Raw genomic sequence first — 24,333 nt, forward strand, 5'->3', positions numbered from 1 at the left:
GGGCAGGGAGGCATCTACAGGCTGGTCTGCACAAAGCAGAAATTCCAGGGGGTGCTGAGCTGTTGAAGTGGGGACAGGCAGGGTCTCAAAGCCTGTCCTGAGATGCCTGTCACTCGGCCATCCTAGAAGCTGCGGCCCTGGCACTGAAGACTCTCTTCAGTTCTGAAGACAAACAATAGTCCACTTCTCTTCCCCCGTCCGTTGCTTAGCCCCGCCCACTCCCAGTTGCTCCTAATATCATCAGAGAGGAGCTTTCATAGTTGAGGCGGGGAGGACTCAGTAAAATCTGCCCTGGTTGATTTTCACCTCATGTTTAGAGCGATTACTTCCTTGTAATATCACTTCTGTAAGAGTCGCCTAAATTTCTAAATTAAGTTTTCACAAAAGCTTAACTTATTATCAAAAGTAATTTGTTGAGGGGCCAGCCCCGTGGCCAAGTGGTTGAAGTTCCACACACTCTGCTTTGGTGGCACAAGTTCGTGGGTTCGGATCCTGGGCACGGCCCTGCTCCACTGATCAGCCATGCTGTGGAGGCATCCCACATACACAGCAGAGGAAGATTGGCACATATGTTAGCTCAGGGCTAATCTTCCTCAAGCAAAAAAAAAAAAGGAAAGAAAAAAAGAGGAATATTGGCAATGGGTTTTAGCTCAGGGCAAATCTTCCTTACACTCACACAAAAAAAGTAGTTTGTTGGTAGAGAATTTTGATGATCAAGTTCCAGTATGTGGCCAAACATGAGGAGCACTTTCCCAGAAGAGCAGGGCATCTTCACACCTCTAAATAAGTGTCTTTGCTCAATAGTTATTTATTTATCTCCACCACGTGCTGAGCATTGGGAGTGCCTGCCTTCCATGCATTGCACATTCACAACCAAGGATTTAATTATTCTCTGAAAAGCAAATGGTTTAAATGATATTGAGGCTTTCCTTCTATTCCTGCTCAGTGTTCCTAAGATTTACTGTAAAGAATTTTATGCACAAAACCACACATGCTATAATTCAGGCAACAGTTCAAGAACTTATCCAAGGGTCATTTGTACTACAAGTGATTTTTGCTACCTGCAGACTTTTAGAATCCAGCCCTGGGTAAGGAGCCCACAGCGTGTCCCTCTCCTCTGAGAACCTGAGAACAGATGGCTGTGGCTTGTGGGTTTTTGCAAAACCCCTAGTGAAGGTGTTTCTGGGTGAGTGCCCAGTGCTTCTCTTCCTTTTGTTTGCTGTCATCTACTTTTCCTATTCTCACCTGCTTCCTTCTCTGCCTCAGCGGCTGGCTTCTAGAGGCCACAGTGCTTATCTGTTCTAGGGAGAGTGAGGTCCAGCTGGGTAGCTGATTGTTGCCAAGAGCCTCATTTCATGGGCTCAAACCCAGCTTCCTGTTGTGAGGCCTAAGCTCCCGTCCTTTCCTTGGTATCAGCTTGATTAAGCTGAGTGTGAAAGCCAGTGCAGCCTCTGTTTTGCCTCCTAGTTGAGTAATTTGATAAGCGCCCAGGGGTTCACAGAGTGGCTTGTACTCTTTCCTTAAATTGTGCTGTCTACTTTTATCTGACAAGAATCCAGAAATGGCAATCCTCCAACCGTTGGGCTTTAAACGGCTAATTTATGTACTTAACAAAGGAAGGTGAGCACCTCATGAAAGGTTTTGTTTGTTTTTTCTTTTTATCTCCATTTCTAGAGAAAGCAACTTTATCAGTCCAGTATATCTTACTTGACTAGAAGGAAACCAGGAGAATTTTAGGAATTTTGACATAAAGGAACTTTCTCTTTGTGTAATCATTTTACCAAAATGTATCAGCATAACCATCCCGTATTTTTCTAAAGAACAATTAACGTCTTAACATATTACCCTACTTCTATGGAGCTATATTTTTTAGTGGCCAGATCTTATTAGAATGATTATTCCCCAGAAGGGGCGCTGCCTGCTGCTGGGTGTCCATCCCTGTCAGGAAACATTACCATCTAGAAATGCTGTCTGTGTGTGTGCCAAGTCTTGGTTCACTGATCATTTCCTATTAAAAAGAATCTGATCCAAGGCCAGGCTAATCCTACAGCAACAATCAAATGCCTCCAGATTCAGAAATGCAGGAGGGATGTAAAATGTAGAATGGGCTTACCCTTGTCCCTGGTCTAGAGGCAAGAGGGTGCATTTAACTACATCCAGAAATTTTGCCTTTGTGGCCCTTCACTCTGTGATGTCAGGACTGCCATGCTACTGCAAGAAGGATAAGTACCAGAAACACAAACTCTTCTAATGCACATGGGATCCATTCTCAAATTGGAGAATTCCATTTATGTCACTGTTCCCCCACTTGGTGGATTATGATCATTAGAGGGGCACGCAGATTTAGTATAAATAGCATTGAATCACATAAACACATGGTTCTTTTTCCAACTTCCTGGGTTGAGTTGAACGTCAGCTAACTCAGTCCATTTTATTCTCTAACATCTGAATTCAAGGCTGTCTATTTGCCTCTGGGGACTTCTTTAGCTGCTTTCACAAGATTTGATACATAGGGCTGTAGTGTTCAGTTACTTACAAATGTGTTTTTCAGTTGGCAAACTGTCTTTTTTAGGATTGATTTCTAGATGTATAGCCCTGAAGTCAGAGAATATGATACACGTGATACTGACTTTCGGTATTTTATGATATATTCTGCATAGCGAGTTTTTGTGAGTTTGAAAGAACTGTATTTTTATTGAGTGCAGATCTGTCCCTTAGCTCAAGCTATCCTATTACATTGTTTGAATCTTCTCTATCTTTATGCATGTTTTTCAGATTGATTGATAAATTCTTGAGAAGTATATTCAAATTTTCCTCCATGAAATTAATTTCTCTTTATAATTTATATTCAGTTTTTGTTTTATTTATTTTTAGGCTATATTGTTAAAAGCATATTGCCTCTGGAGTATTATATCTTCTGAAGAATTATCCCTGTTATCATGAAATAACTTTCTTAAGCCTTAATAATGCTTTTCTGCCTAAAGTCTGTTTTCTTTGACATGAATATTGTAACACTTGCTTTCCTGTGGTTAATATTTTTCTAATATTTCTTTTTTTTGAGGAAGATTAGGCCTGAGCTAACATCTGCTGCCAGTCCTCCTCTTTTTGCTGAGGAAGACTGGCCCTGAGCTAACATCCGTGTCCATCTTCCTCTACTTTCTATGTGGGACGCCTACCACAGCATGGCTTGCCAAGCGGTGCCATGTCCACACCCGGGATCCGAACTGGTGAACCCCGGGCTGCTGAATCGGAAGGTGTGGACTTTGCTGCGCCACCGGGCCGGCCCCTGATATTTCTGTTTATAGCACTTTATTGTCAACACTTCTGCATTATTATTTTTGGATGTTCCTTTTTTAAGCAGCCTGGCTCCTTATGGTGACACTGCCTACTATGACAAACAACCCAAGTCTCACTGCTTTAACACAACAAAGGTTTAAAAATTATCTTTAATCATACAATCTCTTTCATATTGTCTTGGGGGGGAGCTTTATTGCTAATCCTTCTGTTTACTGCATCTCTTGGCAATCTCTCATAATGTTTGTCCCTAGTGTAGTTTGCAGTTTGGGGTTTTTTTTGTTGTTTTGTGGGTGTTTTGGTGTGAGCTCCTCTTTCATAGGGCTTTTTCTTTCTCCTGAGTGGATTTCCAGTGAATCCTAGATTGTAAAAGTAGCACTACCAAGTGGATTCACATTTGTTTCTTCTGGAACCCTAGGGCTCTAGGCCTTCAGTGGTCCTCGATGAATTTTCACTTTGACTTGAGTTCCCACACCTCTCAGGTAGTATAAATTGACACATGCCTGGCATTCAGGTAGTGTCTCTAATTCTCATAACTTGCTTGTTATTTTCCACCCAAGATTCCAGGCAAACTGTGCTTCCCGAGGCCAGAGGACAGTTTGTTCTCATCCCCTTTTCATGAAGGGGACAGTTCTTTCAGGTCCAAGGCCTTATTTAGAAGTTGAGGTCTAAACCTTGCCAGCCGCTGGAGGCCACTTCTCCTGTGGGGCCCTCAGGCCTATGTCCAGTCCAAAACCCTGTGGGCTACCTTTTCATCAGCTTTCTCAAATAACTGCATTTCTGGCACCTGGGGGTTTCCCTTGGTTTCTTTCAAGTTTGGAAATGTATTAATCGCTTTTTGGGTATTCTGTCTTATACAGGATTTCTTTGTATTTACAAGATTACATGGCATTACACTTTGCCAGACGCTTTCTAGTCTCTTTTTTTCTAGCAAAGAGAAAGAAAGTCTTAGCCCGAGAGCCCAGGAGTTTCTACCTTGAATTTAATAGCATTGTCTTATTTTTATTATATTTAAATTATGTGACTGTTTAGGCGAATGATTCTAAGTTTCCATATATGCTATGATACAAACCTGCTTTTCAAAATAAATTTACTTAACTAAAATAGGTCAGTTTAAAGAAAAGTATTCAGTAAATTGACAAGCGTGAGATGTCTATAAAAAACCATAAAGGTGGTATATCAATACTCAAGCTTATAGACTACTTGAAAGCATTCGTTGCCCTTTTGAGCTTTTGTCCTCATTTTTAAAAACGTTCTTTCGTGCTTTAGCACCCAGATAAGAAGATGTGTGCCGTCAACACCAGCCTGGGTTGAGAATATGAGGGATGGGTTACCCAAATTAGGGAATAGGATGAGTCAAATATTCCCTTCAAAACAAACAATAAAGGCCAGCTGTATTACTCAGAGTGGGCTAGATTAGGTTGTGGTAACAAACTCAACATCTCAGGGCAAAACACAAGGAAAATTCCTTTCTTGTTCCCATCTCCAACGAGCTTTAGTAGGGGCCTCTGCTCCTCACAGTGGCTAGACCACAGGCTGCCAGAGCCCCTCCACAGCCCCCAGGGCAAGGAAGAGCACATGGCACCCCAGGCACTTCCTCCCGCGTCTTCTGCCTGGACGTGACACCTGCCACTTCCACTCTCATTTCATTTGTCAAAGCAAGTCATGTGGCCACCCTAAGTTCAAAGAAGGGGAGGAAAGTACAATTTTATCATGTGCCCGAAAGGCTGAGAGCCAGAAATATTTGGTGAAGAGCAATAACGATTATAAAACCATCCAGCAAATGAACAGTCCTGGATCCATCCTCTAGATGGAGACGTGGAGCTGAGCATCTGTTTGGGAGGTCGGCCATAGTAGAGTCAGATGTGTGTTTACAACCCCCTCAGCCTCTTTGTAGCCGCATTCTGTACACAGAAAACCCCAAATTAAGTAGTGACTACGGATGATAAAGTAAAATACTTACCTTCACGCTGGGCTGATTTGTTACCTAGCAATCCCGAGAGGCTTCCATTACTGACCGTAAAACTTCATCCTGCTCAGTCGCCAATGACTCTGTTCGGCCACTTCACTTCTACAGATATTTATGGACCTAATATATGAGTATGGTTGAAGTATTTACAATAAGCGCAGCGTGGGTTTCTCCCAGGTTTGCCTCTAGGCTATTCTGGTTCAGCTTTTCTTCTTGTCCCTGGGGTTTCCTAAAACATCCCCGTGGTTTTCTGTAATACCCATGGGTTTGTGAGAGTCCCTCTCCTCTGATCACACCCTGATCACAGCCTTCAACTTTTCCCTTCCCCCACGCATGCCACCACCGGCTTTCTAGCACCTCCTTAACAGAATCTCTGCTCTATGTTGCGAAGGAGTACTGAAAAACAAAGGCTCTATTCACTAATGTCAGTGAGTTCAGGGCACTTAGAAGCTCTATGGAGATTTCTGTAATAGTGAAATTTTCCCTTGCCTGGGCTAATACCCAAATCACAGTAACCTTAATTATGTTTTGTCCAACCATGACACATACTTTAATTAAATCACTGATCCTGACATTACATTTAAAATGAAGAAATGTGATACCTTAAACTTAGTCAATGCTTCATAATTTACAGAGTACTTTCATGTATATCACTGTGACGTTAGGTATTTATTAACTCCATTTAAAATCACAAAGATGGTGACCCAGTTTTCTCAGCATTAATCAGCTTGTCAGTACTAATAGGAGAACTATAACCCAGGACTATAAACTCATATCTAGGGCTCTTTCAATGATCCCAGGGTGGTGCCTATAACTTACAAACATTGACAAAACCTACAAAAAGTTAAGACTGATACTGTCTATTTTAAAGCCCTTCGTATATAATTTGGAGCTCAGGCCACCACCCTTAAGTGCTCTGTGAAGAAGGTGGAGATACAGTGTGGTTTTTTTTCTTTTAGGTTGACTCGTAGGCAGAGGACTAGCGAAAATAATGTATATGTGCATTTAGGGTATTTCAAGCTCAATAATTCAATCCAACACATGTTATCGGGTATTAACTTCTACCAAATGCTGAAGACATGATAATAAAGAAGACGGACATGGTTCCTGTCCTTAGGAAGCTTCAAGGCTAATGGAGAAGGGAATTATAATAGATGGCCAAAAAGAACTACAATGTTAATAGATAACTTTTTTTTCAGTGTTTTTTTCAGGCATTGCACATTCTCCCTCTTTTCTTGGTGAGGAAACTGAGGCACAGAAAGATTAAATAACTTGCCATATGACACACAGTAAGTGATAGAGCTAAGATTTGAATCCAGTTGCTCTTTTTTTTTTTTTGAGGAAGATTAGCCCTGAGCTAACATCTACCACCAATCCTCCTCTTTTTTGCTGAGGAAGGCTGGCCCTGAGCTAACATCCATGGCCTTCTTTCACGACTTTATATGTGGGATGCCTGCCACAGCGTGGCTTGACAAGCGGTCCAAACCAGCGAACCCAGGGCCACTGAAGCGGAACGTGTGAACCGCTGAGCCACTGAGACCGGCCCTCCCGTTGCTCCTAACAGCAGCATTTTGCTACTTCGCAGGTACTGCAGGGGAGTCAAGGGGAGTACACCCAGATTACTTCAGGTGACAAGGGACCGTTGTAAGTAAATCTGAAAAACCACATCAGCAAGGGAGACCCGCAGTCTATCCCTCTGGGTCCCAGGACTTTCAAAACTGGGGCCTAGAGCAGGCCTTCTGTTTGCTCTTCACTCCCACCTCTATGGCCGGACAATTTGGTTTGCTGCCACCCAGCATGGTGTCTTGGTTTGGCACAGGTTATCTTGTTCCTGCCAATACATTGTTGCCTTTGACTCACACGCGGACCTCTTGCTCACTGATTTTCTGCTAGGGTGCATGATTCGTTTTAAAGAACATACAGAGTGGAAGCCACAAGATACTCCTTGGGGTTTTGTTTCTGAAAGGGTCTGTGGGGTCGACAGGAAAAGACACAGGCATTTACTTCTCTCAGGGAAGCAGCACGGAGTTATTGGTGATAGTCATCATTATTTAACCCCATCGTCCCATCTCCACCACAAGAATGAGGCTGTCCGTTTTATTCCTATTACATAGAACGTCGTAGACACTCAATGCATATTTTTGAATAAATGAAGCAAGTACAGTTGTCACTAGAGAGGTAGAATTTTGTTTTCATCACAATGCTTTATTGACAATGGGGGCTTTGACTTAGATCCTGGAGAAATTGACTTGGATCGCAGGTAGGGAAACTCGAAATGTTTGGTAGACCCGGATTGAGGTGGAGAGAAGTCTCAATAAGAGAAGGAAGGTGAGATTCAACTTAGAACTTTAACACAAAGGTTTATCATGTTTAAATTTAGATTAGTGCCTCTATCTCAACGATCCACCCTACATGAGTGAAGTTGCATGGAAGCCAACAAGAAGAAAAATATGTTATCATGATAAATGAGAATTTACTGAACAAGGGACAGGAGATAAAATAAGTCAAGGGGAATTCCCTGTGAGCAGTGGTCAGCTTCCTACAGGAGCATATAGATTTGTCACAGTTTCCTCCAGTATTTTCCTATTCTCCCACCCTTGTCTTCCCAAATGGGCTAATAGAAACGGTCTTGGGCTTGACACTGATTAGAGAGAAGAGATGGTAACTCATGACCAGAACCATCTTCATCAACGTATAATTCACCATGAATCTTTAAACATTGAAAGAAGGAAGGAAAATAGCATTAGTTGGTACCTTCTCAGGAATGTTAGGCACTTTACATTCATTGCTTTATCTTTCAACAACTCAGCGAGGTAGGTGGTATATCCCTATTTTACAAATAAAGTGAGACCAGCAGAGTATGCTCTCCTCTGCCCACAGCATTATGCTCAAATTTACGCAGCAGAGATATCTGCAAAGTCAGATCTGTCTTTACTCCAAAGCACATATATTGTTTCTCTTGTTGAAAAAATATATATCAAATGCTTGTTTAAGTATATTTTATTAGCTCTTTGCTTTTCCTGTTTCTGTATTTTTTACGTGACATGTGTTTGCTTATGTGAGCTAGTAGGTGTGACTTGCTGGAGGCTCAGAGTGAAATTGGCGTCGTGGTTCTTGTTCCCAGTAACTGCAGAAAGTCTTCATTCTAATTTGGGGCCACTTACAATGGATTTGGTATACATACTTGGCTTCCTCCCAGTGAGTTGAAAATGTTATCCTGGAATCTCTGGGTTTCCTTTTCAAAGAAAAGTAGATCCCACCTAATTTTTTACCCTCTTTGCTTTGCTTTCTTTCAGACTCCTGTCAGAGGATGTAGGAATGGACATCCCCATTGAGGAGGGAATGCTGAGTCCCGGTGCTGCAGACATGAGGCCCGGTGAGAGCGGCATTTGTTCTTTCCCTCAGCAGTACTCTACATCCAAACGTCTTCATTATTCGGGGAGAGAACCATTTCCTACGCATCCAACTTGTGATTTCAGTGATAAAAGTGAATACAGAGAAAAAAATATGTGTGAGGAAGGCGTCAGGCTCGATGTGGTTAATTTCAGAGTTGACTTGAAGATTGATACTCAGGAGTGTGGGCCACCTTTTATCTCCTGGGCCATGGCTGTATCTGCCGATGTTTTCAGCTCCTGTGAAAATTGGCTACTGTACAATAACACCCAATTCTAACTAACATCTAACTTCACCAAATTTACACTTAAGTGTGAGAATGTTTAAAATTAGAAATGTGATATAAGAATGCTCAGTACCTTGATTATTAAAAAAAAAAAAACCAACCCTACATTCTAAGGGTTTATGACCCATGTTGTATACAAGAAGGAATTTTAAATTTTCAGTTGCAACCTACATGACTCCCATTTTGTACCTTTGCACTATACCAGCTTCAGGATCACACCAAGATCCTGAACGCTGATTTTAGCAGCCAAGCCTAGAAGGTAGTAAGAAGAAGGGAATCAATTAATGTTTTTTTCTGTCCAAGTATTTAAAGTGCATTCTTCAAAATACTAGTCATGTGACATATTATTTTTAGATATTCTATGGTCAAATAAGCATGGTAGCCACTGTCTGTCAAGGTGTACTTTTGAACAATAAAGGCACTAAGGCTGTGGTTATCCTAAATGGTAGCAGTTCACTACATGTGGCTATTTAAATTAATTAAAATTTAAAATAAATTTGAAAAGTTCAGTTCTTCAGTTGCACTAGCTTCATTTGAAGTGTTCCATAATCATAGGTAGAATATTTCTATCATCATAAAAAATTCTTTCTGACAGCACTGCTCTGAGAATTTCTGTAATACAGAAACCTAATGGTTTTCAAACTTATTGATCAATAGAAACTTTTTCCAAGTAATACTTAAAAACATTACATAGAACAGTTTGAGTGATGCTCTATACAGAAAAAACCAAAAAGTCTTAATGACAAAGAAACAGTGTCAACTTCCTTAGGACAAGGCCAGAGTTCACATTCCAGAATTGAGGGGTATACCAGATGGCCTTCAAAATATTTCGTGATAGGGAATCCGGAAAGTTCTATTTTTAGGCTATCTCTCTGCCATTGTTTAGTTGGGTTCAATATAGTTAAAAATGACTTCTCCAGCTCTGTTTCTGTCAAGTGAAAGGCATGTGAGAGGCAAGATGCATATTACAGTGAGAGGATGGAACCTACTTCCACAAGGCTTAGCATAAGAAGACTCTTATAGTGTGGAAACTGTGTCAAGCAATATTGGCATAGGAGGTAGTGACTGCTTGATCAAAGGATGTAATCTGGGAGGAAACCTCAGTTTTATTAAAAAATAAAAAAAGAAGAAGAATGCCAGCCAAAGAAAGGTCACTGCAGATCATACACAGAGTTGTCAGGAACTGAAGAGAAGTATTTGGGGAGTATCTGTGAGCATAACAGATAAGGTTCTTACCCTCCATCCCTCAGGGGCAAAATCTACATGAACCATATAAGATATATGTAAGCTGAACTGTTTTTCTTATGCAACTTGCACCATAAAAATTCAATTCAATATTAAATCAGTGTCAGGTTCTCAAACTTGAATAGGGCAGTTTTAAGAACTAGTTTCTGCCCATTTAGCAATACTCCCACTTCCTATTTCTACATGGCCAGGGCTGATGGGGCTGGGCAAGTCAGTACTGAAACCTGCTGATCAAGAAGGGGGTCCAAATCCCATATAAAGATTTTTAGCAGGTCTGCTTTTGCTGAAAGGACTTTAAAAACGTTTTTTGCTGGGGCCCCCACTCACTCTTGGCAGCCTTGTCCGTGGTCTAATACTTGATGTTGCTAATGCTTTTCTTCTTTAGAACCTCCTAATTCTCTGGATCTTAATGGCGCTCATCCTCAGAGAATCAAGCTCACAGCCCCAAATATCAATCTTTCTCTGGACCAAAGCGAAGGATCTGTTCTCTCTGATGATAACCTGGACAGTCCAGATGAGATTGATATCAATGTGGATGAACTCGATACCCCTGATGAAGCAGATTCTTTTGAGTACACTGGGCATGGTAAGTCGCCAAGTTGGCAAGACCAAAGCTAGATGAAAAGTGAAAGATTTTCTAAGTGGCATTAGGAACAAACCCTCCATTTTGTTGCCGGTGGCTCCTTTCTGTGATTTCCAGAAGTTTCTGTTTGTATCTCAGGTCATAGGGAGTGATGATTGACAGTCTAGAGCTTGATAGAAGAGGTATGGTTCCCAGAGGTCACACATAGCCATTGCTGCTCAGTCACTCTCTATCACAGTGTTCATTTTATTTTCCGTATGTCACTAATTGAAACTGTATCATTTAACTGTTGGCAACATGCATCATCTTTCTCTTCCCACTGGAATGTCTGCTCCCCAAGGGCAGGGACTTGATTAAATTTGTTGCTGTATCTCCGATAAAGTAGGAAGAAAGGCAGAGTGGGGTGGGGTGTGGTGGGGAAGGAATAAAAAGGAAGAAAATTAAAAATTGCTGGATCAAACACTGACACTCCTGATAGGAATATCAGTGTCATTTTAATTTTTCCTTTTTCTCCCCAAATCCCCCTGGTACATAGTTGTGTATTTTTAGTTGTGGGTCCTTCTGGTTGTGGCATGTGGGACACCGCCTCAGCATGGCTTGATGAACGGTGCCATGTCCACGCCCAGGATCCGAACGGGCGAAACCCCAGGCCGCCGAAGCAGAGCATGCGAACTTAACCACTCTGCCATGGGGCGGCCTCTCAGTGTCATTTTAGTACTTTCTCCTGCTCATTGAAATTGGGTTTGTTAAGAAATATGTACAAATACAAAACATTTGCTTTAAAAACTGGCATCTATAGTTTCTGTTTTACAGGGTGGCCTTGTCTAACTTTATCCTGTTTGAAATTGAAGGTGAAAGAATCTGACTTTATCATATTTGAAATTGAAGGTGAGAGAATTGAAGGCCGCAGCTATTGCTTCGATATTGTAGAAGTTCTTCTTAAAATTAAAAACATTCTGAACAATTTTTCTTAAAAAAGTTTTTAAATTTTCCTTAAAATTGCTTAAAAGAAATACAATTAAATGATGCCCTATCTTTTAGAGCCATGATAATTCCAGCAGTGTCATTCACAGGAGGACATAATTAGGAAATTAGGAAATTCATCAAATTAGTTAATTAATTCAGCCAATGGTCATTGAGGCACCAGGACTACAACCACGACCAGCACCGATTCAGACCCTGCCTTCACAGGGCATAAGGCTTTATTTTCTCCAGTTAAAAAGATGGAAGTGGCTCAACTACTTGTTCCACTGTTTATTGTGTTTAAGTAGAGTTTATATTCCATTTTTATCGTGTTCATGAATATCTATAGTTATCTGGGTATTTGACCCTGTAGGTTGAAATACGCAGATAGGAGATGAAAGAAGGTCTTGAAGTCGTATTCTTTTCTACCATCTCAGAGACTCCTCGCCGGCTTCTCCATCCACCCCAGCTGCCTCAGCCCTTTTCCTTCTAATATATTCTCACATGTAAGAATCATGCCTTGACTTAAAACCCCACAGAAGACGGCTGTGGCAGGACCCTGCTGGTCCCTCCCCGCTTCCCCCTGTACTTCTCTGTTGCCCCAGGGAGCTGTGTCACACCACATCTGAACCTTTTATTTTTATAAATAGTAAAACTGCCAAGCAAAGTCGTGGTGGCTGAGCAAACTGGTAATTAAAGCTGCCACTTGCTGACATAGTTCTTTTTCTTTAATCGACACAGTTATTTTGAAAGAACCAGTTTAACAGCCACAACCCTGCTTTTGGGTCTCAAATTCTAAGGACAGAATCTTAACCTAAGTTCGAATTTTAAAGTCCACCTTGATTTTCAAATGGAAGATATATGTTCATACAGTTTTAAACAAACAAAAACATTAACCGTTGAAAACACAAAGTACATCTCAATAGTTATATTTTATAAACAGGCAGACATAGATAACTGACTGTGTAAGAGGGATGGAATAGGTTTGAATCCCAAAGTATGAAATAAATACTTGAAAGCTGCATGTTTTTTGGGCTTCTTGTGTGAGCAGCTTGAACTAAGCGTATCCATTCTAAACAAAATTGGAGTTTTAAAGGCACAGTATTTCAAGTGTTTGGTTGGTAATTTATTTTATTTAATGAACACTTTCATAGTGCTTCCTACGTGCCAGGATCCATGCTAGGTGCTTTATAAATATTAACTGTTTTAATCCTCGTGTCAACTCTGTGAATAGATATTATGTTTCCCCCATTTTAAGATGAGAATGCTGAGACACAGAGAAGTTAAATAATTTACCTAATGTCACAGAGTGAGTATTGTCAGAGCCAGCATCCAAATCCTGAGTTGTTGTCTTACTCCTGGGCCTGGTGCTTCTCTGTAAATATATTGACAATGAACAGGAGAGGGTCTTTTCCTAGATCAGGCTCCTGTACCCCGAAGCCAAGCTTGACGGCCCGCCCTTACAGTGACGTGTTCTTTCATCCAGCCATTTTCATGACTTGAGGGCCCTTCACCAAGGGCTCGGAGGACTTTCACACCATTCACCTGTTTCATGAAGTAGCTGATGACCAAGCCTTCCTGCCGGGTTATTTTCCCATAATGTGATTTGGCTTATGGAAAATTTCTGAATCTCACAATCAAAAGATGTTAAACTGTTCTTTACTTCTGAGCAATTTTCTTGAATAATTGTGTCCAGATAGTTGGAAAATATCATTCAAGGTATTGATATAATTAAGTCTCGATTTCCTTTGATATTTACAAGTGCCAAAGGTACCAGAAATCTGTAGATAGTGAAGGATTGAGGAGGTCCATCTTTCATATTAAGGGAGATCTGAGCCTTTTTTTAAATGTCTTATCCTTATGCTAAGCCCAGAAACTTACAAATATCCAAAGGTCAGAAAAAACAATGACTTATTTCTGCTTTCCAAACCAATTGGAAAGTTATTTTTACTATAATTCAGATCTCAGCAAAGTCATCTATTTTTAAAAATTAAACGGTCGGCAAATGTTTGTGTGTGTGTATACATCCATAGTTTTAAGGTAGATGTGTCCTTTCTTACTATGATACAATAATCAATAAACATAAAGACAAAAATTAGAGTCAAGTATACAAAAATGTTATATTTCTATTTGGGAAAAAATTACAAATTTAAGAGCTAAGCATGAGGCCGAAAAATAATTGCAATACATGACAAACTTCTATATAAAGAACTCTAACAGTTCAGTAAGGACCACAGTAGGCAAAGGACTTAACATGTGCCTCCCTCTCAGTAAGAGAAATATAAGTAGCCCATAAACACTTAAAAATTCTCATCTTCTTTAATAATTAAAGAAATACAAATTAAAACAACAAAGAAGGGGCCGGCCCTGTGGCTGAGTGGTTAAGTTCATGTGTTCTGCTTCAGCAACCCAGGGTTTCACCGGTTCGGATCCTGGGCATGGACGTGGCACCGCTCATCAGGACATGCTGAGGCAGCTTTCCACATGCCACAACTAGAAGGACCTACAACTACAATATACAACTGTGTACTCGGGGGGCTTTGGGGAGAAGAAGAAGAAGAAGAAAAAAAAAGATTAGCAACAGATGTTGTTAGCTCAGGTGCCAATCTTTATTAAAAAACAACAACAACAACAAAGAAACACGTTTCACCCTAAATTGTCAAGGGAGAACTTTGGTAACTTCCAGTGTTTTTGACAATATGAGGGAAGAGGTTCTTTCATATATTTTGGTGTGATATATTCAAGGGCAAAATGTCCATAAAAACTTTAACTGCTTGCACCATCTGATCCAGCATTCCATTGCTAGAAAGTTAAGCTACAGCAATGTGTGCACAAACGAGGTAAGACGCTTGTACGAAGATACTTACTAAAGCAAATTCTTTATAAGGAGCAACAGCAAAATGGGATAAAACTATATTTCCATCACTGTGGGATTGATAAACTAGAAGACATCAGTAAAATGGAATACTCCAAGACTGCTTCTAAAAACGAGCAGGGTTTATATTCACTGAGACAAAAAGAAGCCTGTGCTATGTTATTAGGTAGGAGTCACATTGTAGAACAGACGTATAGAACATGCAGAACATAGGGAATAATCATACTCTTTTGGGAAAAAAGAAGTATGCCTGTGCACATGCATATAGAGAAAAGAATCACGTCAAACAATAATGAGTGAGGGTGGCACTGGCGATTGTGCTGTCCTCATGTACAATTTCATGAACAATTTTAAAACAATTTCAGAAATTGTTTTTAAAACCGGAAGAGAGAATATACAAATTTTTTTTAAGGAGGTAGCCTCAGTAAAAGCATGCAGAAAACAAGACAAAACAGCCTCACACAGATTACCAGGGTCAAGCTAGAGCAAGCCAGAAAGTCCCAAACAGAATGAAGAGAGTTTGGTGGATGGTTAGTTCATTGCAGTGAAGAGCACGTGCGTACAGGAACATCAGAAGACAAACCCACATCAGAGCCCAGAGTTCTGAGGGAGCAGAGACCAGATGGAAAACAGGGTCCTGGGAAGGGAGCTAAGATGAGCATCCAAGGGCCCCAGCCCAAGTAGGGAGGGAGAAGCAGGAAAGGATTCCAGATAGGGAGTCCAGTACAGATGGATGGATGTGCACAAGTGATGCAGTGCTTGATCTGAAGCCAAAGGTTGCTGCTCTCCATCCTTAGTAAGGTGGTGAGCGCTGGTGGGAACGCAGAGGAAACCATGGTAAGGCAAGCCTCTGTAGGTGGTGGTAGCTGTTGGTGTTGGCAAGAAACGCTAGGATTGCTTCCCAACTGGTCTTCATTTTGCTATTCTAAGTCACAGGTGATTAGACACACTTGACTATGTCTTGCAGGATCTTCCGGAACGATGGCTTTGTTGTGGCTCCCTTACAGAGTAACTGTATTGCCGGGATCTTGTCCAAGCTTTCCTTTCTTTCCTCACTCAGCTCTGAATTTTTATTGAATGCTCTGTGCAGGCTTCCAAGCTAAGTGTGGAGCGGGTTGGTGGAGGCGGATATTAAAGGTGATTCAGGCAGGTTCTTAGTCCAAGGAACTCACAGCCTCATAATAAAATAAACGAGAATGAGACAGTCACACATGCAAGGTACTATATGACAGCCTGGAAGGGCAGAGAAGGTAAGGGTTTGACTGTATTTGCTTACTAACTCCGTGATCTGACGTAACTACACCAGTTAGTTTTTGCATCAGCATCATGTCTCCTGTAATACCTACTACTGTGCCTCATACATGGTAGGTACTTAATAAAGTATCGCTATTGTTATTATCAAAGTGCCATAAAAAGAATATGAGTAAAGTACAGTGGAATTCAAAGGTAATCTTCCATGAATGGAAAAATAAGAGTGATATTATCTCACAGAATTATAAATAATCTTTTCTTTCAAGTTACTTAAATATGCAAAGAATAACTATTGTTAAACTCTACTAGTATTTGAAGTAAAAATGGAAACAGTTGCTGCTGATTCTTTTTAAAAACAAAGTGGTTGCTTTTTTGGACACACAAGAGTGAGTGGTAAATTTCTCCCTCAGGAATGCTCACTGGGCTTTTCTATTGCCTTATGCACCGACAAATAGGAGTCTTGTGAACGTTTGACCTTGGAGCATTTCTGGTCTACGAAGTTATTTGTTTCTCACTTACTGTAAAATCTTTCTGTAGCATATTTTGAAAAACCATAGGAAGTAATGTCAAATTTTTGTCCAGATGTCCCAGTGGGTAAGGGGATTCAACTCCTTTGTAAGAGTCTTAGAGCAGGGGTCTGGGTTGGCAGTATCATCAATCTACTAAGCGGAGGGCCCCCAAAAGACTCTAAGCACTCAGGATATACAGGACATGTGGCCCCAGGAAAACAAGATTATCTGGGCCTGATAAATAGCCTTTTACTTCATCGGAAAGGCCTGCAGTCTTCAATTTGTATGATCAAGGATGAATTCATACCAGCCTATACCCCCTTGGACCACCACTGACACAATACAGCTCTAGCCCTGCACCTATCCCCACCCTCAGCTTGGCCTTAGCAATGGATTTGGTTGTTCAATCAGTCAATAAATAAGACTTGCCTGAATGTCCTTTGTGTGGTCAGGATGGTATTAAGCTCTATAAAAGTTATACAAAACAAGCAGTTCCATCAGGTTAACTCTGCCAGGAGGTCGCTAGTTGTTCAACTGTCTCAACTGTGGAGGTCTTGTTCCATCAGCTCTGCTCTGTGCTCATTTCCAGAGGATCCCACAGCCAACAAAGATTCTGGCCAAGAGTCAGAGTCTATTCCAGAATATACAGCAGAAGAGGAGAGGGAGGACAACCGGTTGTGGAGGACAGTGGTGATTGGAGAGCAAGAGCAGCGGATCGACATGAAGGTCATCGAGCCCTACAGGAGAGTCATTTCTCATGGAGGTAGTCAAGCTCTGTGCGACTCTGGGAATGGGGATGGGAATGGGGTAGCCATAGTTTTTTATTAGAAAGTGAAACTAGGGTTCTCTGCAACATGGCATCCCAAAGACCCTAGTGGGCAGTCAATGTTCAAGGGACTGTAGAGCTAAGCACATCACCTCATACTCAATTCCATAAACATTGGAAAGCCTACTATGCAAAAGTAACTTTCCCATGTGAAAAATGCTTTTCACACTACACATCTGATAGCTATAACCTTCTGTGCAAATTTCTTGAGAGCCATGGTTGTCCAACTTAACGTCTGTTCAGAACTCACATGGGTCGGTTGTACGGTTTAAGTGAATAGTTTACGAGTCTCTACTACCGTGGGCTATAGGAAGATCACTATTCCAGAGGTGCTTCTAATTATAAGACAGTCTTTTGAATTCTCTTCAGAAGCTTTAGGAAATCTTTTTAGACTCAGCCTGGTCATTTTTTTCCCCACCTGAAGAGTGCTTTTCTATAAACTCCATTATATCTATGCCTGATGACAGCCAGTTCCAGCCAAAGCCTCCGCCTGCCTAGTGAGGGACAAGGGGGAGGGAGAGCTGTGTTTTCTGTTGCCAGTGCTTTCTTGGAGCTCCAGGAGCCTTGATTAATTTGGGATTCACAAAAGGTCACATGAGCATAAGCAACACATTTAACATTGTCAAGCTCTGAGCACGTCAACGCCTTTTTGATTTTTCTGCTGCATGCGCTCCTTTCCTGCAGTCCTGGGGCAACACCCTGACCACTCAGCTGTTCTGGAAAAAGTGTAAGCTGACAAGGCAATTGTTGTTCTCTCTTCCTTAACAGAGACAGGGAAATAAGTGTCTTGGCACCACATTAAACCCATAGCTTTTGTTTTCTAACGAGCACAAGGACATCTTGTTTTTTCAATCAAGCTTTCCTCCACCAACAGACTTTCCACCTTCCGTCCCATGCATTGCTACCTCCACGGAAGGATCAGGACCACCCGGGGACTCCAACCGTGATAGTAAAGGAAAATGTCCATAGGTGCCCCTGGCCGTGACCTTCCTTTTTCCCGCCTTATCTTTTGACCTGAGAGGGTGATATGGCCCTATTGTAGCTGCTGTGGGGTAGGGGCAGTTTCCAACCCCCCAGAGTGACAGCTGGCCTAATCTTGCTGAAGGTGGCAGTCAACTGGCTACAGAGTCAGTGCTTTTGTTCTTAGGATGAAAACCACAAGCTGACCATCATCCAGATCTTACCAGAAGGTCAGACCTCCTTTGTCCTCCCAGCAGGTATTTTTGGTTTTGTTTGCTTTTTTGGAAATAAAAACAAAACAAAACAAAACAGAGGCTGACTATAAAAGTAACCTGTGCTCATTCTAAAAAGTACCAAGAAATGGAGAAAAGTCTGTCAAAGTCAATCAAAGTCACCCAGAGATAATCTCTATAAATTTTCACCACTCAGGTCTTAAATTAAGAGCCACTTTGCTATGGAGAAGACAAGCTTATTGCTTCGCTGCTATCCTAAGGCCGAATTTTCTCTCGTTCCTCCAGTAGACTCACTGGCTTGTTCTTTCAACCACAGTGAATTAGAGGGGTTGGGTGAGTGGGTTGAGCCCGTTGGCTGTTGCCCTAACCAGGCAACAGTGATTGTCATCAGCACACTCGGGTCCTAAAAAGCCCCTGCTTCTGCCTGTCACATTCTTCTCGAAAACTCAGCTGACACCTCAGGGATGACCTGGTTTGCTGTGCCCTTCATCCCTGCCACCTCCTCCCCTTGCCATCTGCTTCCTCCATTCTGTGTCATGAGCTCGGCTTTTGTCCGTGTGACTGTCCTGTTTGTGTGGAAGAGAAGGCGGCCTCCCCCCTCCCCGGCTCTGCCACGGCCTTCTCCAGGCACTGGCCTGCATGATGTGCCTCTGGCTGCACCCATCAGAACGTTAGCGAGATGTCACCTCTTTCTCCACCATGAACAGCTTTTGTGCTCTGCAGGTAAAGACAGTTCACATGGTACTTCTGAATTGGCCAAAGCCTTGCTTATTGTGTTGGAAGCTCACACCACTTTCTTAGACCTTAATGAGGATAAAACAATACTCCTTAGTTACCAATCTATTGAGTTTGTCATCCTGGCTTCTGATGAGCATTTAAAAAGCAGTACCCACAGTGAACATGGATCTTCTTTTGGTGTCTTGCATTTTGCTATGAGGAAGTTTTCCCATTCAGGCCAGTAGCAGAGTGCCAGCTGTGCGGCACTCTGTGCAATACAACTGCAGAATCTGGGGTGATGAAAAGAGCTGCCTAAGTCACCACAAAACCAGGCCCTGCCAAGTGTCCATGCTAGTTGGGAATACCAGTGCATGACAGCAGTATTGGAACAAATAACTCAATTGTCAGCTTTGGCAACCTCGATAGGAGCTATTGCCAGAGGCCCTGTACTCGATCTAGAAGGACAGGATTCAAGACCCGTCTTTGCCACGTCACTTAACTTCTCTGGGCCTCAATTACATCAGTCAAAAGAGGGTGATCTCAAAGCTAGCGTCACCTCCTATGAGCCCACGAGCAATATCCCTACCATCTGCTTCAATAGAAAAGCAAAGAGTGGGTGGTTTGGATCAGCCAACATTGTGGGATCACATTGAGGCCAGAACTGGCTATTTTGAATTTGAAGCAGAGAACACATTTAAAGAACCAAGGACAGTCACGCCGAAGCATTGTAACGAGGAGTTTCTTTTCTGTTTTTTTACTTCTCTTATTTCATTATAGGAGACTCAGGTAACTTCTCGGCAGTGTTGCTGGACAAATGATCCTGCAAAGAATGAGGAGAAGCGTTGCAGGCTGGTGTGTGTGTGTGTATGTTTTGGTTGCGACTGTGACATCTTTCCTTGTCCCTCCATCCCATTTGCTGGCCAGCAAACATGTGTTACGTCCGTCCCTTTCATGCCTCTCTGTTCTGCCTCAGGTAAGGTTTGATCATCGCTTAAGAGGGTCTCAGGAGGCACCACGGTGGGATGGCTCCTGGACCTCAGTACACAGACCCCGGATTCACCTCACGGTTATCTAATAAAATACATATTATAAAAAATCAAACTTCAAACGAACCATGCAGTTGCTGACAGGCAGTTTCACTTGAGGAAGCTGCATATTTAGAATAGAAATTGGGTTAGCTGACGCCTTTGAAGGGATCTGCAAGGGACAAAAAGCGACTAGTCCTACTCATTCTAGTTATTGTACTTTGCCAGCAGTTGCTACTTGAAATTTGCCCAAAGTCTGATAGCAGTGGCACCGGCTCTTGATTTAGAAGGAAAACTTTCATGAGGAAATCCTTGTTGTCTAGTTCATTCCTTACGTCTTCCATGCCCTCCTCTCCTATTCTCTTCCTCTGTTGCCTCTTATTCCATTCCTACAGTGTCTCTGCCCAAAATACAAAAGCCATCTTCATTTGTAGATTTCAGTAATTTTTATATAAAAAGACATCCCTTAGATGACTTAGACAATGATCAGAAAGTGGAAAGCTGATCCCTAAGTATTCCTTTGGTTAAATGAGCTCTAGTGAACACACGGCTGAACTTTCTGAGGACAGACAGCATTGACACAAAGAGCTGAGCTGCCATTTCAGATGACTTCTGAAGCGCTGTTTATAAAACTCAGTCTTTCCTTTTTTTAAAAAAAATTCTTAGAAATCCTCCAGAAATAGAAAAAGACATCAAAGTAACTGAGCAGTCATATTCTTGAAATTACCCCGACACCCTGGAGCCAGACAGCTGCATTTAGAAAGATGCTTTTGAAAGGATGCTTTCGTACTTGCTTTTAAGTTGGATTCTTGATGTCTATTGTCTCTTTTCATGAACTCGGTCTTTTTCATTGTGCTGAGTCTGAATTAACGTACCTTAGTGGTGTAAGATTAGTGTAGCTGAGCTACCATATCTTTTGTGGACTCCTATTCAGTTATGAATCTTCTTAAATGAAATTGTTCAGTGGAACTGTTACTTCTTGTATTAAAATATATCTCCTTCTGCCGTTTTCCTTCATATCGCCTTCTAAAAAGAAGTTGGTAAATACCCACGTCTTGGAAAAGATGGAACTAAGGCAAAATATCCAGAGGGAAGCTACTGCAATCCTGTTTCATGAACGTGTGTTCCATCAGGTGTATACTTACATAGGTAGCATCTTCTAAGATATGTAGCATAAACACGGTATACAACAGCCTCAAATTAGTAATGCACACAAACCCATAATTTGGTATATTTTTAGTTGGTATCACTCTCTTTCCTCACTTCTTTTGTGGTAGAGTCACACTCTTTGTCTTTGTAGAGAACATCTTATTAAACTGCTTTTCAAGAGTTAAGCCCCTTCAAATCTATATCCAGCCGGTAGTTTACTGCCGTGTAATCACCACAGGGGTATTTAGAGTTCTGAAAAAATGAAACACGCTGAGTTCCAAGAGGGCTGGATCATGCTGGAGGGTGTGTTCTGTCCTCCTACTCAAAAGCTTTGAAGAAATCTCTGTTTAATGATGCTGAAGTCCAGAACTATGTTATATGACCAAAACTGCGAGTGTTTGAAAGGGGATTTTAAAAAATGAAAATACAGTGCATTGCTTCTATTCTCGAGTCTGGAAGACACATTGGATTCCATACACAAACCTGTGGGGATGTGATCAACACCTGCCGTGAATTTCAAAGATGAGCTCTAAAGGAACACAGAGCTTGCTTAAAGGATGGAGCAGAGCTTGCAAAAGTGGGTACAATGTCTTGAGATGCCTCTGCATTTTCCTTGACCCTTGGAGTTTCAATGGCCACACTTGCCCGTATCTCCTACCTCCTATTTTCTCCCCACCGCCTGCAAAAAGGACTTCTGCCCCTCACCCATGTTACCAGGAAATAATTCTCAAGTTTTCCGAAAAGCACATATTTTCATAAAACTCAAAGCAAAGGCCAGACCCTTCTTAAGTTTGTCCCCTTTTTAAGAACTAGGCTCTGAATTCTGTGCTCAGTTATTCTAGCCCTGACTAGGACTTTCCACACATTCCTGCACTGTCTGTTGAATCTGGAGATCCCAGGGACACTGCAGGCAAGCGTACCAGTCCTCGAAATCAAAGTGAAAGTGTTTGACTTGTCTCCGGACTAGTGTCTGGTCACTGGAGTGTGTGCGTGTGAGATTGTATTGCAGTTCAGTGACTGAATCTTCCCTTCAAATGAACTGGGTTAAAACTGAAAAGAGCTAAAGAGGATCAGACAGATCCTCTTCTTTAGCCATTAAAAGAAAAAAGTATTATATAAATAGCTCTTTTATTATATAAATTAGAAATTCATAAATCAGAAAGTGTTGCCCTCATCCTTTGATAGGTTGAAGATTTCTACACCCCATTCATGACTATGTACAACACATGTAATTGTCCATAATATACGGATACTCTATATATGCAAAGGTATTCACACTATATATTTAAGACTATATAACATATGTTAACCACTGACAGTTACATGTGTGTATACTTACAGAAGTATAGTCTATATAATACTCATTTAAAGATATATCTGTTACATCCACATACACATACTTGCGAAGGCTTCCACATTTATCCTTTAGGTTAAATATTATCTTGTTAAGAGCTTTCAATTGGTTACAAATGTCTTTTTGTTTGTCGCCCAGGATACTATGGGGACGGCCTAAATGCCATCATTGTGTTTGCCGCCTGTTTTCTGCCAGACAGCAGTCGGGCGGATTACCACTATGTCATGGAAAATCTTTTCCTGTGAGTGATCTTTATGACAAAGTCCTTTGAGTTAATGTCTGTGGGCATGTAATGGCAGATAGAGCATCTTTAATAAAAGGAAATAGATGATGTAGAAGATTCTAAGCCTTTGATAAAAAGTCAATGAAATCTTTGTCAAGGAACATTGCTCAAGAGACTAAACCTCGAATGGAGCTCTTTCGTCAGTAGGGTGGATTAAAAACAAAATGAACACGGTTCAGTCTGCATTTTTAAATTCTGTAGCATTTCCTTTAGGCGAAGTGTTATTTTTGTTCCTCAATAACGTGTTCTTAGTCAACTGGTGATAACTTGATTTATATCTGCCCTTGTTTACTCGGGGTTGCCCTTAGTACATGATAACATCCTTGACGTTTCTGAAAGTCAGGTTGCAAACCCACACATTTTTCTAGTGTACCTGCATTAAAAAAAAAAAAAGATAATGGTACAAATAAATGAGCAGTACTCACTGTCAGAGAAATGATCTCAGGTAACTAACTGCATTCTTCTCAAGGTGAAGAGGTAATATGCATAACCATTCTTAAATGTCATACACCCTGTAATTTAAATATTATATAATTATGGTGTAAATAGGATGAACTATTTCCTGTGGGAACTGAAAGCACTCCTCTTCCTTCCTGTGATCAGATACGTAATAAGTACTTTAGAGCTGATGGTTGCTGAAGACTATATGATTGTATACTTGAATGGTGCCACCCCAAGACGGAAGATGCCAGGCCTGGGCTGGATGAAGAAATGCTACCAGATGATTGACAGACGGTATGTGAGCGCCATTATTTAATCACTCTTTTGACTTCCTCAACAGCCCCCAGTTCTGATTCCCTTTTGATCTACCAAAAATGTGATCACAATTTAGGAACATTGAATTAGGCAGAGTTGAGATGATAAATTATAAAAATATTAATCAAAGTGTCACTTGCCCCAAATCTGAAATAAAGCAAATCGTCCCTAGATTTTGTTAAATGTTGTAGTCTCAAACCTGGTGACCAAGTTTATTTTAAGCTGTGCACGTGCTACTGCCACATGGAACTGCAAGTTGAGCTGATAAGTCAAAGTGTCCCTGATTCTTTACTGATATCACGTGGTCTTGACGCTGTTTGTATGCCCTGGGACTCTCATGATTTGGACAACTCTTGTGCTCTTATTTCAACATTCACTGTTAATTCAAGTCCACCACTAGTCTAAAAAGAGCTAAAGAGGACCAAACAGATCCTCTGTGTGCCCCTTCCTCAAGATGCTTCACTTCCATCCATAACAGTTGTGTTTTTTTTTAAGCAAGATTAGCCCTGAGCTAACATCTGCTGCCAATCCTCCTCCCTCTGCTGAGGAAGACTGGCCCTGAGCTAACATCTGTGCCCATCTTCCTCTACTTTATATGTGGGATGCCTACCACAGCATGGCGTGCCAATCGGTGCCATGTCTGCACCTGGCGTCCGAACCAG

General features: G+C 41.4%; 1 protein-coding gene across 13 annotated transcripts in view; it reads left to right on the plus strand.

Annotated features, from left to right (window-relative positions):
• PRUNE2 (prune homolog 2 with BCH domain) overlaps positions 1 to 24,333 on the plus strand; it is a 242,592-nt gene that overhangs the window by 197,036 nt on the left and 21,223 nt on the right. For 11 of the 13 annotated variants that reach the window (XM_070248871.1, XM_023627184.2, XM_070248868.1 and 8 more), the window contains 5 exons: positions 8,560 to 8,639; positions 10,573 to 10,773; positions 16,958 to 17,131; positions 22,771 to 22,873; positions 23,519 to 23,650. In XM_070248871.1, coding sequence (XP_070104972.1) covers positions 8,560 to 8,639; positions 10,573 to 10,773; positions 16,958 to 17,131; positions 22,771 to 22,873; positions 23,519 to 23,650 — 690 coding nt within the window. Of the gene's footprint in view, positions 1 to 8,559; positions 8,640 to 10,572; positions 10,774 to 16,957; positions 17,140 to 19,881; positions 20,185 to 22,770; positions 22,874 to 23,518; positions 23,651 to 24,333 lie in introns of those variants that run through there. The other 2 variants (XR_011431624.1, XM_070248872.1) reach the window with 2 other exon arrangements.

The sequence above is a fragment of the Equus caballus genome, chromosome 23 (assembly GCF_041296265.1).
Source record: "Equus caballus isolate H_3958 breed thoroughbred chromosome 23, TB-T2T, whole genome shotgun sequence".
NCBI classification, from domain to species: Eukaryota; Metazoa; Chordata; class Mammalia; order Perissodactyla; family Equidae; genus Equus; species Equus caballus.